This window comes from Lissotriton vulgaris, chromosome 10 (genome assembly GCF_964263255.1).
Source record: "Lissotriton vulgaris chromosome 10, aLisVul1.2, whole genome shotgun sequence".
In the NCBI taxonomy this organism is placed as follows: Eukaryota; Metazoa; Chordata; class Amphibia; order Caudata; family Salamandridae; genus Lissotriton; species Lissotriton vulgaris.
The window spans coordinates 945,288,423-945,305,518 of NC_141698.1; the positions used below are offsets into that span (position 1 = coordinate 945,288,423).

Sequence of the window (17,096 nt, forward strand, 5' to 3'; positions counted from 1 at the left end):
GGAAGTAACGGACATCTTCCTGCACAAAAACAATCCTTAAAGGGCTTTTCCTTTTTCTGTGTGTGATGCTGAATGCATCACACATAGACAAAGGAAGTAACAAGAAGACATTTTTATATTTCTCCTCGTTATGCCTGGGTCTGGGAGGTGTACCATTTTTTATTTATTTATCTTTTTGTTAAACATTGGTCAGTCATAAATCTGTGCTACAATAAAACACATTAGATTGTCACATTGCATAATACATTCGTAGTTTTACAGACTTGATGTGCCTACTCACCCACTATCGTCATAACACAAGTACACATAACTATGCCCACTTGTGCTGTGTGTATGTGCACATTGCATTCTTTCAATTTTCCATCAGTTTTTGCCTTAAATACAAATTACAAAAATATACTCCTGTAAGCCCTGCTTTTGATTCACTTTTTGGATGTGATTCTCTTTTTAGGGGGCTAGACAAAAAATAACTTGCTGTTGGAAAATGTACCTCTCTACAGGGTCACCCCAATCCTTTTGCCTTCTTCCTACTTTTTCTTCTGAATTTGTTTTGTTGGATTTAGGACTCTGAGCACTTTTCCACTGCTGACCAGTGCTAAAATGCATTTACATCTCCCCTAAACATATTGGCATTGACATATACAGAATTTACATATTTTGTTCAGCTGTAAGTCTCTTGTAAAGTGCTATACCATATACCCAGGGCCTGTAACCTTAAAGCAACTGCCACCCACACGAGTAGCCTTTGAAGCCTATCTCAGGTCTACCATTACAAGGCCTGTGTGTGCAGTTTACTGCAACTTTGAGTTTGCATTTACCAAGCCTTAAACAACCATTTTATTACATATAAGTCACCCCTAAGGTAGGCGCTAGGTAGCCCTAAGGGATGGGTACTGTGTAAATAAAAGGTAAGACATGTACTTTTCAATTTTGCATGCCCTGGCAGTGACAAACACCCAAATTCGTTTTTCACTACTTTGAGGCCTACTCCTCTCATAGGTTAGCACTGGGAATTACCATATATACTTTGAAGTGGTAAGTCCTGATCAGAAAGGAGTAGCTGCCTCATGTTTCATATCTTTGCAATAGTAATGATAAAACACTTAATGGTAAAGTTGGATTTAACAATACTGTTTTAGAAATGCCACTTTTAGAAAGTGGATATTTCTCTGCTCTGTTTGCCTTGTAGCCTATTTCCAATACACGTCTGGGTTGGGTGATAGCTAAACTTTGTGCAATTCCTCTAGACAGCCACAAACACAGGAAGGGTGAGTATGACAGAGAACTCATCTGCTTTTTGATAGCTCCTCCTGGGCAGGAAAAGAGGAGGGGTCAGAAGAGAGACCAATATGTGTCACTACTTACAATACCAACACCAATCAAGTGACAAAAATTGTAAACAAATATTGGAGACTCCTGGCATGTGGAAACCTCAACCTTCCCAAATGGATGTTTGCACACAAAAGGGGAAGGGCCTGTTGGACATGCTGGTCCACACACGACCATGAAACACCTTAGCAATTGAGGCAAAAAATACCCTCCTACCCCCAGTGAAGGGCCATTATCCTTGTGGTAATTGAAGCACATGCCACCTGACGAAGAAAAGCAAAAGTATAAAATTCAAGAATGGTACGAAATGGGAGCAGAGGAGATTTACGGACTGCAACAGCAAGAATGTGGTTTATAGCATCACTTGCCCATGCGGAATGGAATATGTCAGAATGACAACTAGACCTGTCAAGACACGCATAGGAGAGCACAAGAGCAATGTACGTTGCAAAAGAAGCACTACGAAAATGGCTACCCACTACTTGTCAACCCAACACACAATGGAAGACCTACAATGGACCAATATCGAACAACTGAACAGTGAACATGGGCTTCTCGCGAAGGAACAGCGGTGGGTGTTCTGCCTGGGGACACACATTACAGGTCTGAACGACGACATCCCCTGGAGACAATTAAGCTGATTTGTATCTCTCCGTGACTTTTGTCACTATCTCTGGGCAGAGAAAACGACTGCAAATACACTGCATATAAACATTTGAAATGACTGGGCAGACCCCTTATGTTAGCCAACCTTCTAGTGAATACTTGGGGCCAGCAGAAAAACACCCCTGAAATAATGTGGCCTGTACATTATGTTGTGGAATTTAATGCCATTTTACGCTCAGATAGTTTAAAGAGTTAGGAAGAGGTAGTGTCCTTTTAGTTAGTGCACTACTCTTTTTCACTCCTTGGGCTATACTACAGGCACCCTTGAGTAACAGGAAGTGAGGAACAAACACCCTTGAGCAACAGGAAGTGAGGAACAAACACATTCAGCCGGAGGTGCCATTCTAGGTCACCATCTTGGATTTTCTGACGGTCTAGTGTTTGTTCCTATTAGTGCAGTTTTTTGGCAGCAAAACTACCAATGATGCTCAGCATTTAAGGACACTGCCCACACTAGCTCAATGTTTCATGGAGACGCTGCGATGCAGTGTCCTGAAGAGGAGGTAACCTTGGTATTGTAAGTACGGCACAGCCAATTTGCAACAGTGAAACGCTGCTCAATAAGGAAGGATCTCAAAACCAACAGTTTTTCTTATTCTTTTTCAATTTCTTTAAAAGTGTGTGACTATAGGTACTCCTTCCCTCCCGTTTTAAAGGCTCATGGGGCATTATCTGAGTGATATAAGAGTACATGAACAGCCTAAACTTTGGAGGCTTCTTCATCTGTCACTAAACTGTTTTTTGAAGGAGAGATATATTTAACTGGTACTCTCAGTTATACTCATCATATGGATACCCACACCATGCGGTCCTTAGATATAGAGTGTGTATTTTATGTTTTGTGTGTTTATGTTTTTGTATTTTCCCATCTTGCCGGCATAACACAGCACTGATTACCAATTATAATGGATAAAGATACGAAAAATATATACCAGCAATGTATCACTTTTCTTTACAGGTCACCACCACACACATATGATGCATTTTGGATGTGTTGTGGTATTTTAACTCTGTTTTTATTCTTCCAGAACCCATTCAGCAATATACCTACTGGGGTATAGTATACTCTGCGTGTTAAATTTATGTGCACCACTTAGTTAGGATTATATGTAAATACACAGTTGTTTTTTATTTGAGTGTAGAAGGGATCTCTTCTAGGTCCTGATGAGAAGCCAGGGGAGGGCTTTGAAACATGTCGACACAGGAGACTGCTTATTAAAGCGTAGTATCTCCATATCATTTTCCACTTTTAACGATACAATTCAAAGGAACATTAAAATCAATTTTTTCCACTTAGCCAGGTATTTTTTTATTTTTCACCATTCACTCACTTCTGACCCTTCCACTCACACTCCTACCCCACACATAGTATTGTTTTTCGTAACCAGTGCTCCCACGTAGTTGTAGGTCGTAGCGCACACCGTCCTGCAGCTGATGATGAAGCATGTTACCAAGGGTCCTTTTGTTGGGTGAAGGGTATTTAAACAAAACTTTGTGCTTTCCACCATTGTAGGAGACAGACGTAGTCTGGAGGAGCACTTCTATACTTTCCCATAAGGGTGGATCCCTTTGTTCTTTGATGGGGTGCTACAAGAATTGCCACGCTGCTTGGCTACTGCTCTGGAAGAACCACTTTTCTGATTTGCTGTGCTGCCCTGCTGCCTGGTGAGATCTCCTCTGCTATGGACAAAGACTGGACCCATCTCACTTTAACCCAGAGTGACTCCAAGGGCTGGCTGGCCTGCCCTCAGTGCTGAAGTCTCAGGGCCAAAAAAGACTTCCTTCAATCCTGCAACAGCACCTGGACTCTGCCACCTGTGAGTCCTACCCTGCCAAGTGGTGCCAATCCAGTCCTGGGCCTATGAAGAGAGCTTCTGCAGTGCACAAGCACTAAAATCATTGTTTCGATGAACTGTGCGGTTCAAAGACAGCGAACAATACAGCTCCACGATGATGCAGCGCCTGCATTGCAAAGCGGTTTATCGATGAAGCCTTCATCGTCTGTGTGGATCAGAACTGATGCAGCGAGTGACCCCTGACCCTGCTCGCAGGTCGGGTCGCTCCCCACGCCGCACGGCTTCCCCTGTGCACCGTGACTCCTGCCCCTGCTGCTGTCACCCAGAGTCGCCCCTGGTGTGCCCCTTTGGCCGCGATCTGGTGACTGCCTGTGCCTTACTGTTTCTGACTGTGTCTCACTGTGCCTTCTGTTTTTTCTCTATTTTTTGAATTGTCTTTACCTCAGTGTTGCAGTACTGTAGGCGCCCTTAGCGACCCTTGCCCGCTGTACCCCCCGCTCCCCACTTCCTGCCGCTGCATCCCTGCGGCCCCACCCCCTTTGCCTTCTGTTCCCCGTCCCATCCACACGCCCATTGGCCACCCCGCTCCCGCCTCCCAGCTTCTCCTCCCTCCCACTTCGCCTCTTATAGAGGACGCCACGCAGAAGCGTCGCTGGCGCGCCCAAGGCGCGCCAAAATTCAAGCCCGTCTGTGCCTGTCCACACCTGGACCGCACCCAGCGGCAGAACCCCTGGACCCCGAAGCCGCCACAACACTAGATTGCACTACGACTCCAGCACCCTCCACGTACTCAATCCAGGGCGAGATCACCCCTGCTACAGGGCCACCCCGAGGCGCACCCAAGGGCCCTTCACCTGCCAGCACTGCAGCTTCTCCAGCATCCGGCCCGCCAAACTATCAAACAGAAAACCCAACCACCTCCGATGCATCCTCCTCAACACCTGCTCTGCTCGCAAGCACGCCATCGAACTCTGGGACCTCCTAGACTCGACCAACCCCAACGTCGCCTTCCTGACGAAGACCTGGCTGAACACCACCTCGGTACCAGACATCGCCATAGCCATCCCAGAAGGCTACAAGATCTCCAGCAGAGACCGCACCAACGGAGTGGGAGGGGGAATCGCCATCATCCACAAGGACACCCTCAGAGTTTCGACCAGCACCGACGACACCCTCACCACCGCCGAGCACATGCACTTCCAGATCCACACCGACCCCAACACCACCCTCAGAGGAACACTCGTCTACAGACCACCCGGACCCCGGCCACAGTTCAGCGACTCCATCGCCAACCTCATCAGCACCCACGCCCTCACCTCCATGGACTACATCCTCCTCGGGGACCTGAACTTCCACCTCGAGAACAACAACGACGCCAACTCCACCGCCCTGATCGACAACCTCGCCAACCTCGGACTCAAACAGCTCGTGACGACACCCACCCACGCCGCTGGACACACACACTCGACCCCATCTTCTCCGCAAGTCCCCACGTCTCCTTCAACCACACTACCGAACCCCACTGGACAGACCACAGATGCGTCCTCTTCACCTTCAGGAAACCCACCAAACACCACCGCACCCAACAGATACCACGCCGATGCTGGGACAAGGTCACGAGGACCAACTGATCACTGCCCTCGCCCTGGAACCACCCGCCGACCCCACCGACACCGCCGCCATCAACCTCAAACAGTGGATCAACAACTGCGCCAACACCCTCGCCCCACTCAAGACCTCCGCCACCAATCACATCAACAAGAAAGCCGCCTGGTTCACCAAAGACCTCCAGACATCCAAGCGCACCTGTCGGAAGCTGGAGAAGAGCTGGCTCCGCGACCGAACACCAGCCAGCCACACAGCCCACAAGAACGCCACCCGCAGGCACCCCCACCTCATCAGGACTGCCAAGAGGACCGCCAAGAGGACCGCCTAGACAACAATGCACACAACAGCAAAGAGCTCTTCAACATCGTGAAAGAACTCTCCAACCCCAGCTCCAACACCAACGACATTCCACCTTCACAAAACCTGTGCGACTCACTGGCCACCTTCTTTCACTGCAAGATCACCAACATCCACGACAGCTTCAACGACATCCACGACAGCTTCAACACCACCACCTCCACCGCCGAGACCACCACCCCTGCGACCACCATGCGCACCAGCCGCCTGACCACCTGGTCCAACATCAGCGACGAAGACACCGTCAAGACCATGAACTCCATCCACTCTGGATCCCCATCTGACCCATGCCCTCACCACGTTTTCAACAAAGCCAGTACCACCATCGCACCCCATCTCCAGAAAACAATCAACATCCCCTTTGAGCCAGCAACCTTCCAAGAGAGCTGGAAGCACGCAAAGATCAACGCCCTACTGAAGAAACTCTAGGCGGACCCCAAGGACCTCAAGAACTTCCGGCCCATCTCCCTGCTCCCTTTCCCTGCGAAAGTCACGGAGAAGATCGTTAACAGGCAGCTAACTCGAAGACAACAATATCCTGAACCCATCCCAGTCCGGCTTCTGCAGCAACCACAGCACTGAGACCGCCCTCATCGCCGCCACCGATGACATCAGGATCCTCATGGACAAAGGAGAAACAGCCGCCCTCATCCTTCTGGACCTATCAGCAGCCTTCGACACGATCTGCCACCGCACCCTAACAGCACGCCTCCACGACGCCGGAATCTGAGAGAAGGCCCTGGCCTGGACCACATCCTTCCTCTCTGGCAGAATCCAGAGCGACCGCCTCCCACCCTTCCGCTCCAAGGCCACCGAGATCATCTGCGGTGTCCCCCAGGGATCATCCCTCAGCCCAACGCTGTTCAATATCTACATAGCACCACTCGCCCACGTCGCACGACAACATAACCTCAACATCATCTCCTATGCCGACGACACCCAGCTGATCATCTCCCTCACCGAAGACCCCCACACCGCCAAAGCCAACCTCCACAGAGGAATGAAGGCCGTCACCGAATGGATGAAGGACAGCAGGCTGAAGCTGAATTCAGACAAAACGGAGGTCCTCATCCTCGGCTCAACCCCCTCAGCCTGGGACAACTCCTGGTGGCCAACATTGCTAGGAACAGCCCCAGAACCCACCGACCATGCACGCAACCTGGGGGTCATCCTCGACTCCGCCCTCTCCATGACCAGGCAGGTCAACGCCATCTCCGATTCCTGATTCAACACTCTCCGAATGCTCCGCAAGGTCTTCAAGTGGATCCCCTCCGACACGAGAAGAACCGTCACCCAGGCTCTCGTCACCAGCAGACTGGACTATGGGAATGCCCTCTACGCAGTAACAACAACCAAGCTCCTGAGACGGCTGCAACGTATCCAGAACGCCTCGGCACGGTTGATCCTCAACGTCCCCCGACGCAGCCACATCACCCTACACCTGAGAGGCCTGCACTGGCTCCCCGTCAACAAGAGGATCACCTTCAAACTCCTCATCCACGCACACAAAGCCCTACACAATGCCGGACCAGCATACCTCAACGACCGACTCAGCTTCTACACCCCCACCTGCAGCCTCCGCTCTGCCTACCTCTCCCTCGCCACTGTTCCACGCACCCGCAAAACCACCGCCGGCGGCAGATCCTTCTCCTACCTCGCCGCCAAGACTTGGAACACTCTCCCTAACGGCCTACAACAGACCCGGGACCTGCTGGCCTTCAGAGGACTTCTGAAGACCTGGCTCTTCCATCAGTAGCAGCCCCCCCGCAGTGCCTTGAAACCCTCACAGGTGTGTAGCGTGCTTTACAAATGTAATGATTGATTGATTGAGTCTTCGACATCGACACTTCATCATCCATGATACTTTTTCAGCAGGACGTGAATGAGTCCTGTAACCGGCCGGCCCTCCATCATGGTTGGTCTGACCTTTGGATTTACCCCAGTACGGCGTAACCCCTAAGCACTATTTTCTTCTCAGCACTTCATTTTGATTTCATCTTTAAAAATTCATAATTCCAGTTCTTCTTATTGGATTTTTTTCACTTAGGTTGTGATTTACTCATAAACGTATTGTCTATTTTTGTAAACACGTGTGGAGTCTTTTTGTGGTGTATTCATTGTGTTACTGTATGTGCGTGTTGCACAAATACTTTACACAGGCAGACTGCTGCCTGACTGCTCTATGCCAAGCTACCAGAGGGTGAGCACAGGTTATCTTTTAGTGTGTATCTAGCTTACCCTGATAAGAGTGGTGGGTCCTGCTTGGTCAAGATGCATACCTCTGCCAACCATAAACTCCAGTTCTATCAGTTGCAGAATGACATGAGGAGGAGATCAGAGAGCACCTGATGACCGTCATGATGAGGAACAACAGCCAATGGCCTTTCCTGAATCAATTGTGTGGGAGTTCTTCAACACCTGGAGAAAATGGTGTCTGCATAATTGATCACCTTCATTGTGCCAAGTAGTGCAACAGGGGTACTAGAAAGAAAAACTCATTTGGGACATTTAATATGCTAATGCATTCAAATGCATGGTATACATGGCAGATTAATGCTGCAAAGTGGAGATGACAAGAAGAAAAGAAGGTGTCTACTTATTCTGTTGCAGCGCACAGTTTGCAACCTGGTGATCCTGTTCCAACACAAGTCCTCTATGCCCCAGAAAATGTCTTCAACGCTTGACATTCAACCATAGGTTTGGATTGTATTACTTGATTAAAAAAGTTTTTGTGGGTAAGCAAAGGTCCACAGCCTGTGCCAACCAGGTGGCTGTCCACCAAGCACCCTGTAAAAATTACTTCATTTTTTTTTATTTTGCACTCAATATTTGATTACCTGTTTTGTACTCAAAGTTTGTTTTAATGCCCTGTTTATATCTCATTTTTAGTTAATTTACTGAAAAAAGAAAAAGTCCAGAATAAAAAAAAGAAAAAAAGAGGTTCTTGTTAGAATCACTTCTATTTGTTATATTAAAATAGAAAAACAATTACCCTCAACCAATCAAGTTCCAGCATTTTTTTAACATACCACATGAGTACTGCAATATCGTACTGTGTGAGCAATGCAGGACCACCGTAAAGATCAAGGCCGGACTGGTAAGTCTGGGCACCGGGCAATCCCCACCTCCACCCCCCCCCCCCCGGTAGGCTGGAGGGGCTAGGGACCGGTTTTGTGACAAGGGGCCGGTTCTGTTGCTGGGGCCGTTTTGGCCATGTGGAACCAACCCCTGCGTGAGTCAGAGACAGTCATTACATTAGGAACAGCCAGGCATTACCTTCTCCTTCCTCCTTTCGTTTATTTGCTTCCCTGTGAAATGGATCCAAAAAAGAAAAACACCTTTGCCGATACGCCTCTTTTTCTGATATTTTTTAATTTCTAAGTGTGCATCCTCGGGGTGGAGAGAAATAAAACATTCAGAATATGAAAAATAACTAACTAACAAACTAAAGCAAGAGAGGGTGGTTGCAAGGTGGCCAGATTGACTTATTCACACCCAAACCCATTAGCGCCACTTTACAGTGTATGCCAGTGAAGCGCTACTTTTGTTTTCTCATCTCTCAACAATGCTTACCATGGGTGAGAAAGTGCACTATTTCTGGAGGTACTGAAGTACCTGCTTGATGGGTGAATTGGGAAACAAAATGTGTACAGTGGCTGTGTGTTCACAAATGTGGTCTTTTTAAACCATACTGCTTACGTTTTGTAAGGATATAAGCAATGGGCATTGAAACGGGTCCCTTCTATGCTCTGTAGTCATGGACTTAACTTTTCAGGCAAAAGCACTCACTAATTTCTGAATAAAGACTGTAAAAAGAAAAAGGTAACCATGTTGTTTCCTGCTTACATTTTACATGCTTTACTTAATCTTGTATTCCCTATGATTGTTTGCTTTTTCCAGAATGTTGTAAACACAATTTTAAGGCAGCATATTGCTCTTGCCTAGTGCCTGATTTGAATTGAGTCACATCCAGGTGTTTATAGCGGGTCAGTGCAGCGCAAGTTTCTCTCAGTAGGGCAATTTGGTGTTCAGTGGGGGAGAGGATGTGGCACCATGGTCAGAGCTGCTGAATTTGGAACTGGGGAACCAGGTTCAGCCTTCATGACTAGTCCACCAGACCACTCGCCTGAGGGAGCACATTCCCATGCTAGACCTTAGAAGGCCCCACAAGACCTTAAAAGCCCTGATGTCTTAGCACCAGCTGGTGGACCCTAGCAGTGGCAAGTGTGGGTTAACCTAGAAGGCCTGTCCACCACAATTCATTCTGAAGTTCACCTTCAGTCTTGCAGGCGGGTTTATGAAGCAGCACACCACAGAGTGGCAGTGACTCTGTCACTGAGGTCACAGGACCCTTGAGCAGGGTGGCTCTAGGGCAGTGCATCCGCACCAGGCGCTGACCAGCCGCGGTCTGTGCAGGTAACAGCAGTGGGGCAGAGGGGCCGGATAAGGGGGGATTTCGAGGGATGATGCAGAGGGAAAATTAAATAAATAATTAATTTTCCCTCTGCATTGTCCATCAAAATCCCCCTTTTCCTGCCCCCATCACCCACCACTTTTACCTGCACGGACGGCGGCTGGCATTGACTTCAGGCGGGGGCATCGTGTTTGCAAGTATAATATGGTTTTAAAAGCACTTGCTGCCTCTTTCCTGGCCTCCAACAATTTTCGGCAACAATAAAAATGTCATGATAACTCCAGTGATTCATGTTCTTAGTAAAGACAGAAGGTGTTTAGTCTAGTGGACGTTTTTGACTCATGGAAAGAGGGTTAATGTGCCTGCTGCTAAGAACATGTACCTTACGGATCACAAAGTGCACATAATGTAAATAGTGTAACTGCAACAAATGAAACTGGTCCTACGATGCTTGTTTCCAGTTTAAGGAGGACCTGGCCTGGCAGTTCGGGCTGGACTGTTCCCATTGGGCACAGGGTAAAGACTGATTTGCATCTGGCTGGGTTCAAACTGGAATGGCATGGTGAGCCAAAAAAACAATGGGCCTCATTTATGAGGCTGTTCGTCACTTTTACGCCGTCGGTGCGTCACTTTTTGTGACGCACCAGTGGCGTACAAAAATGCGCCTTGTTGCGCCATATTTACAAAGTGACTCATCTAAGTAGATGCGTCACTTTGTAAACCCCTGCACCACATTATACCTGCGCCAAGTATAATGTATGCATATTGACGCAAGAAAGGGTTGTAGAAATGACGCAGTGAAATCTATGAGATTTCACTGCGCCACTTCTAGGACACAAATGAGTCAATTTCTTACGCCTGCCTCACAGCAGGCGTAAGACTGACGCAGGCAGGACACATTGCTGGAGTTGCGTCACTTTTGTGACACACTCCAGTAATGTGTCACTTTTGCGCCATACAGATACGTAAGAAATACTGACGTATCTGTAACTCCTTGCGACATGATGCGTCATATTATAAATATGACGCATCCAGCATGTCTCAAGGAGGGCGCAATGAAAAGTGACGCATCGCTGTTTTCACACAGCGATGCGTCACTTTTCATAAATGAGGCCCAATGGATTTCGGCCAAGATCTCTGTACTGGGGTGAATGCATGACATTGTTCTGCATTCTGTTCATCAATTGTTGTTTTTGCTTAATGTAAATAGGTCAGTGGGTTCCTGCTTTTGCCAGAGAGGCCCTATTGTTAGAACAGTGAGGTATTAACTGTCATGTAAGAGCCTGTTGCAAACTGCAAGGTATAAATTAGAGTGTTATGTTTTTTTCCCGAGTCTTTGATTATCCTCATGTTACAAAAAGGGTTCATTTGGGTAGAAATCAATTCTGATTATTAAAGAGAACCCCCAACCATGGTATTACCTTTTAAATTCTAAATTTGTGTTTCTCCAGACCAATCCCTATTTAGCTATGCTGTTTACCAGTATGGTTGTCATGTGAATCCTACACCTTGTAGTCCTTTTTCTTATGTAACATTTCCTATACAGTGATTTACACTCGTATGATTGATTGTCTCTGTGTAATATGTGTGATGTAAAGCGCTCTGACACCCTACACGGGTATAAGTGATGCTGTCATTTTTCTGATACTTTATTATTGTGACATTTTTACACATGCTAACAGCCTCTGCAAAGATTTTTACTTATTAGTACCAGTGGAACATACAACTGCAGCAGTGAGAAAGGTGACCAGTCAATCTTTTCATGGGGCCCTCCACTTCACAGCAGCACACGTCACATTTCTTAGTAACTTATGATACATTTGAGGTATCAACAATTTATTAGTTAAAATCGTACGATTATGCAGCAGATGTTGTATTATGTGGCAAATATGACAGAGCCATAATTATGTGAAAAACATTTGCAAACTAGGATATTTTACCATTCATGTTTGAACTGCTCTTGTGGAAAAGGGAGGAGAAGTTCTGATGACAGAAACTCCATGGCTGGGAGACAAACGGCTTGCGATTCCACTTTTAAGGATATTTGGGACATTCTATGACTGGAAACGTATCCCACTTTGTGAATGTATTTTAATGTCAATAACTAATATTAAACCTTAAATAAACATGTATATCCATTGGTTAAATTAAATAACGTAATAAGATGTAACTTGTTGATGAAATGGGAAACAAATACTAAAATTAGGGATATTTTGCTCTTTCTGCCGCACCTCTGACTCCGCCCACTGACCCAATCCACGGGTTATTCCTGCCCTCTGATTCTCCGTCCACAGTTCCCCTACTTTTTTCCCCCCACTTCGACCACTGGGTGGTGGGCGCTGGGCGGCACTGAATGGGGGCGTCTCGACCGGGCCAGAGAAATGAATTAAAAGCAAAAGGGAGCAAAAGGGGCCTAAAGGGGCAAGGGGCTAGGACCCGGCCCGGTTCCGCAGCGTAGTGGTTTTGTTTGTTGTGAGCAGGGGTGGAGCGAGGTGGTGGCTGGCCTCAGGCTCTAGGCCAGGCAGGCTCTGATTGATGACTCGGGGAGCGGCTATCCCGGACCCGGATCCTCCATGTAACTTAGCCAGCCATGAGCCATCACCACCCCTCAGAGGTCGAAACATGCTACATGCATCAACCTGGAATATAGGAGGACCTCAAGGGTATGTGGTGAGCAGGGGGCAGGAGGAGGCGGAGAGCCTTTGCTATATTTCGGCTAAAGCATGACACTGGCCTTTTCCAGAACTCATTAGAGAATACATAGACAGAAAACTAATTGGCAAACCGTACATTGCCTTACAAAAGGAAAACCTAACTGGTCTTCTGTTACTTTTTTATTATTATTATTATTATGTGCCTTTTTTCCTTAATGAACTGAGAAATTCAGACACTTCCCTTTTCAAGAATTATTCAGTGAGTGCACCCTTATGGCACAACAACTCACCCCAAAGGGCACCCAATCTTGCAGTTGCACTAGACCGCTACAAAGATCAGTCATTCTGTATAAAATGCAAACAAAAAATGTCTCAGCCAACACACAGCATTGCTGCAAATGGATTAGCAAATGTTTAAAAAAAATAAAGTGGGTGCTCACTGTCCCATATTGCTGCATTCACCTCAGAAGTGCAGTCACTGACCTATCACAGTTATTACACCCTGGCAGTGACGTGCTGCACCAAGAAAGGATATCAGTCCTCTTTAGAAGTGTTACTTCTGGTCGCACTAAAGAGTAGCAGCTCTTTGCAAAAGTGTTGGTACCACAAGGGTTGAAGTACAAATTGTCTTGTATACTTTTTCTATGAACCTTTGCGCAATTGTTTGAAGTTAAGTGTGTTTTTAAATCACTTTATGCTATTTTATATGAAGAATAAATTGGTTATATTTAAATTCATGTTTCGTGCTCGACATTTCATTTTTTAGTGTTCTCTGTAGGAATGACTGTAATTTATGACTGGGTATCCTGGTGCTCCATGAAGTAATCATTTACTATGCTTTAAAAGTTAATATAATCTAATATGTAATGAAAAATGTGTTGAAATATGCTTTTTTTTGGCCTTTCTGTCTCAAATTTCTTGGGGGGACAAACCCCTAAAATCCCCCTAGCAATCGTTGCTCACTACGCTTGCTCGCCACACACCATGTGGGGGCTGGTCTCACTTTTACTTTGTTCTCTCCGATTCACTACTTGTGTCTATTTTTGGTGCTCTGTGAAAGAAGGTCTATGGGTAAATATGACTTGGTGGGTAACCTGGTGCTCTTTAAGGTCATCATCTACTATTTACTGTGCTATGAAAGTTAATACAATTTAATATGTACTGAAAAATGTGCTGTAAAATTCACCATTTTGGTCTGTCTTTTTCCAAAATGTTCTTGGGGGAGAACCCCCACAAATCTCCCCCCCCCCCCCCGCCCTTGTAGCTGTCGGGCTCGCTCGCTGCGCTCGCTCACTATGGGCCAGACAGGGCTGGGCTGGAAAAATTTGCCGGGGCTGCTTTCAGTTCCCGGTTCCTGGTGTAGATATTTCTAACTTTTTTGATAGGCTAACCTTTACATGCCCAACTTGAGACCCTCTTTAAATGCTAAATTCTCATAAACAGCAGAACAGATTTGCACCAAACCACAAACAAGTATGCTTTCTGAGTAAAGTTTGAACATTGTACCAAATGTGTTGTGAATTTGTTCAGCTGTTTTCTCTATATCAGATAGCAAACTTTCTTACGGGAATTAAACTGGGAAATCACACTTTTGGGGCCCCTGTTTTTCTTTGCCAATGTTTGACAGATTAGCACAAAACCTTCCATGCATGCACCAAAGTGGATGAAAGTTTTGTGGATATTCATCAAAAAATTTCAAAGTTATTAAGAAAACAAAATATGCCCTTCCTAGGGAAACTCTGATCTAACTGAAACTGGGAAATATATACTTATGTATAGATCTGCACACGTGGGGGGGTCCAGCATCTCCTAGTTTTTTCCAAGCAAAGTAATAACAAGCATATTATACTCTACACATCTGCATATGCCATGTTATTTTTCAGATAAATTTGTTTTTTCACAAAATATACTTAAGCAAAACCAGGATGCAAGTGGTTAAAATACCTTCACACTATTAAGAGAGTTGATTCCATGTGTAAAGTAACTGTTATATACAATCCCAGACAGTATGACCTTTGCACTGCAGCAATAAATGTTAGAATATTACTACAGTAGCTCTAACTGGTAACATTTATTTTCACTTTTATTCATTTTTCATGCATAATAATAAAACTGCAATGTTTTTACTTTAGGTAGGAATTTATTTTTTAATTTAAAGTTCAGAAAAATATTTTTATTTAATGAATTATATTTAAATCAATCAAAGATGTGATCCAAAATTAAGTTAATCGTGCTGTAGGATCTTATTTTAATGTAGTTCTACATTCAAAATAAATATATAAAATGGATTTTCAACAATATGTAATATAAATATATGTTTACAAATTTTCTTTTTGAGTTAAATATTTTTTTTAATTTTAAGTGTTGGTGATCTCCTTATGGCAAAAGATACGGAAATTTAAAACGGTTATTAAACTTTATAATAAATCAGTAGAATTTGTTTAATGTTTAATATTATTGTAAATAATTGTATATATTTACTTTAAATGTAGAGCAACAAAAAATTATTGCTGCAATGCTATGCTCTACCTCATACCCACAAGACCAAGAGTTCTAGGTAGCAACTATTTAACAAAACCTTTGTTAGATATGTGTATAAAGCAGTCCAGTACAGAGCCTTTTTCTTCCTTCCAAACAGCATAATTTGTTTCAATTCAGCATTGGTGGATACAGTCTCACAGCTTGATCTGCTGGATCGAAAAAACATCTATGACGTATGTTAAATGTTTTTTTTAAAACATTTGACAGGCTCAACCGGGACTTCAGGCCTTCCGTATGAACACAATAGTGAGCCTTATTTGGTCTCCTGGTCCCGTTTGGAGGTTTTCAATTGTGGGATAGTGCAATGCATATGTAGCTGCCGCAGCCTTGCCCAAATGTGGGCTTTACCATCTAACCATATTCACTCACTGGTTAGAGAGACTCTAAGTTCCTAGGACGCACTGAGACCACTATAGAAGATAAAGTTGATCATTTGGGGTTCAGTGGAGGGTAAAGGCCCCATCATGCAGGGGGAAAACTCAATGCATGTCAGGGACACAGATATTTTGTTTTTCAGAAATAAACCTCCATTTTGAGAGTTTGATTCTGCTTAACAAAAAAATGTCAAAGTTACACTGCATCAAGTTGTTGGCCAGCCAGTGTTGACGTAAATATTGCTGTCACACCCACAGAAGCACTTGCACCAAAACTGATCCTTTGGCAGGGGACTCTCTGAATTATGGTGGACTGTCCTCCACTAGTCACAAGGGCTTCTGCGCCATAAGAGGGCTGGTGGGCCACCAAAAATGGACTAAACAATAGTGGTTACTTTTCAGTAATTTTGCTTAGTATGTAGCAGTTGTTCTACTGATTTTAGATGGTGACGTTTTCCCTTACCCATAACTATTTGTTTTTTCTGTATATATTTATTTATATATATTTATTTTTTCCTAATACATTTTTCTTGTTTTAGTTAGACTTACTGGCCTTCAAGTTTATATATATATATATTATATGCTGTGGTTGGTTACTTACTAACAAAACCTCAAACTCTTTGTAGGAGATTGCCTTACTGTCCAAGCAATGGCTCCCACGGGAAGGCCTATGTCACCCTTACTGAAATCATTTCACCTAAACAGGTTCATCAGTGTGGGGCCCCCACTCACATCAAGAATGTGGTCTCTTTCTCCCCACCACATTCTAGTCATGTTATCTACATGTTATAAATGTTTTCATTTTTAGCATCTGCTACCAATACACAGGGCTCACATTTCCAATGAAATATTATAGACAACATTTTCATACAGATGAAAATCTAATTTCAATAAATGCTTGGAGGACAACAGATATGACAAGATCTCCATTAGATATGTTTTTCTACCTGCAAACACTTCATCGCCCGCTGTGGATGTAAAACTGCTGCAAAAGCAGTACCTTTTACAGTCAAATAAATGTATACAGAATGCTTTGGATATAAAACATGTAGCTTATTACAATCATGACTTTGAGGTAGAGTAGGGCATATCAAATAAAGTGCTATGTTTTGTAGAGAAGTGAGGCAGAGGATCAAAAGACCTCACTGAATATCCAAATATTTAGAAAGCCATAGTTGGAGTGCTGCTTACCTCCTTAAATTTGTGAGCCAGTTTGCCTGTGTCCACTTCTGAAGGTGAAAACATGTCATCACTTTCTGGAAGATCAAACACCTCAATTGCCATATCTCTTCCAGGAAGCACTGGACCCATATCTTCTTCATCCTCATCTGTGGCATATTCCCCTGTCTTAATATTA

At 44.9% G+C, this 17,096-nt stretch overlaps 1 protein-coding gene across 3 annotated transcripts in view; it reads right to left on the reverse strand.

Annotated features, from left to right (window-relative positions):
• Nucleotides 1-17,096, reverse strand: part of PPP1R9A (protein phosphatase 1 regulatory subunit 9A) — a 782,694-nt gene that overhangs the window by 224,094 nt on the left and 541,504 nt on the right. For all 3 annotated transcript variants that reach the window (XM_086941937.1, XM_086941939.1, XM_086941938.1), the window contains one exon: nt 16,931-17,086. In XM_086941937.1, the coding sequence (XP_086798063.1) occupies nt 16,931-17,086 (156 nt within the window). The remainder of the gene's footprint in view (nt 1-16,930; nt 17,087-17,096) is intronic.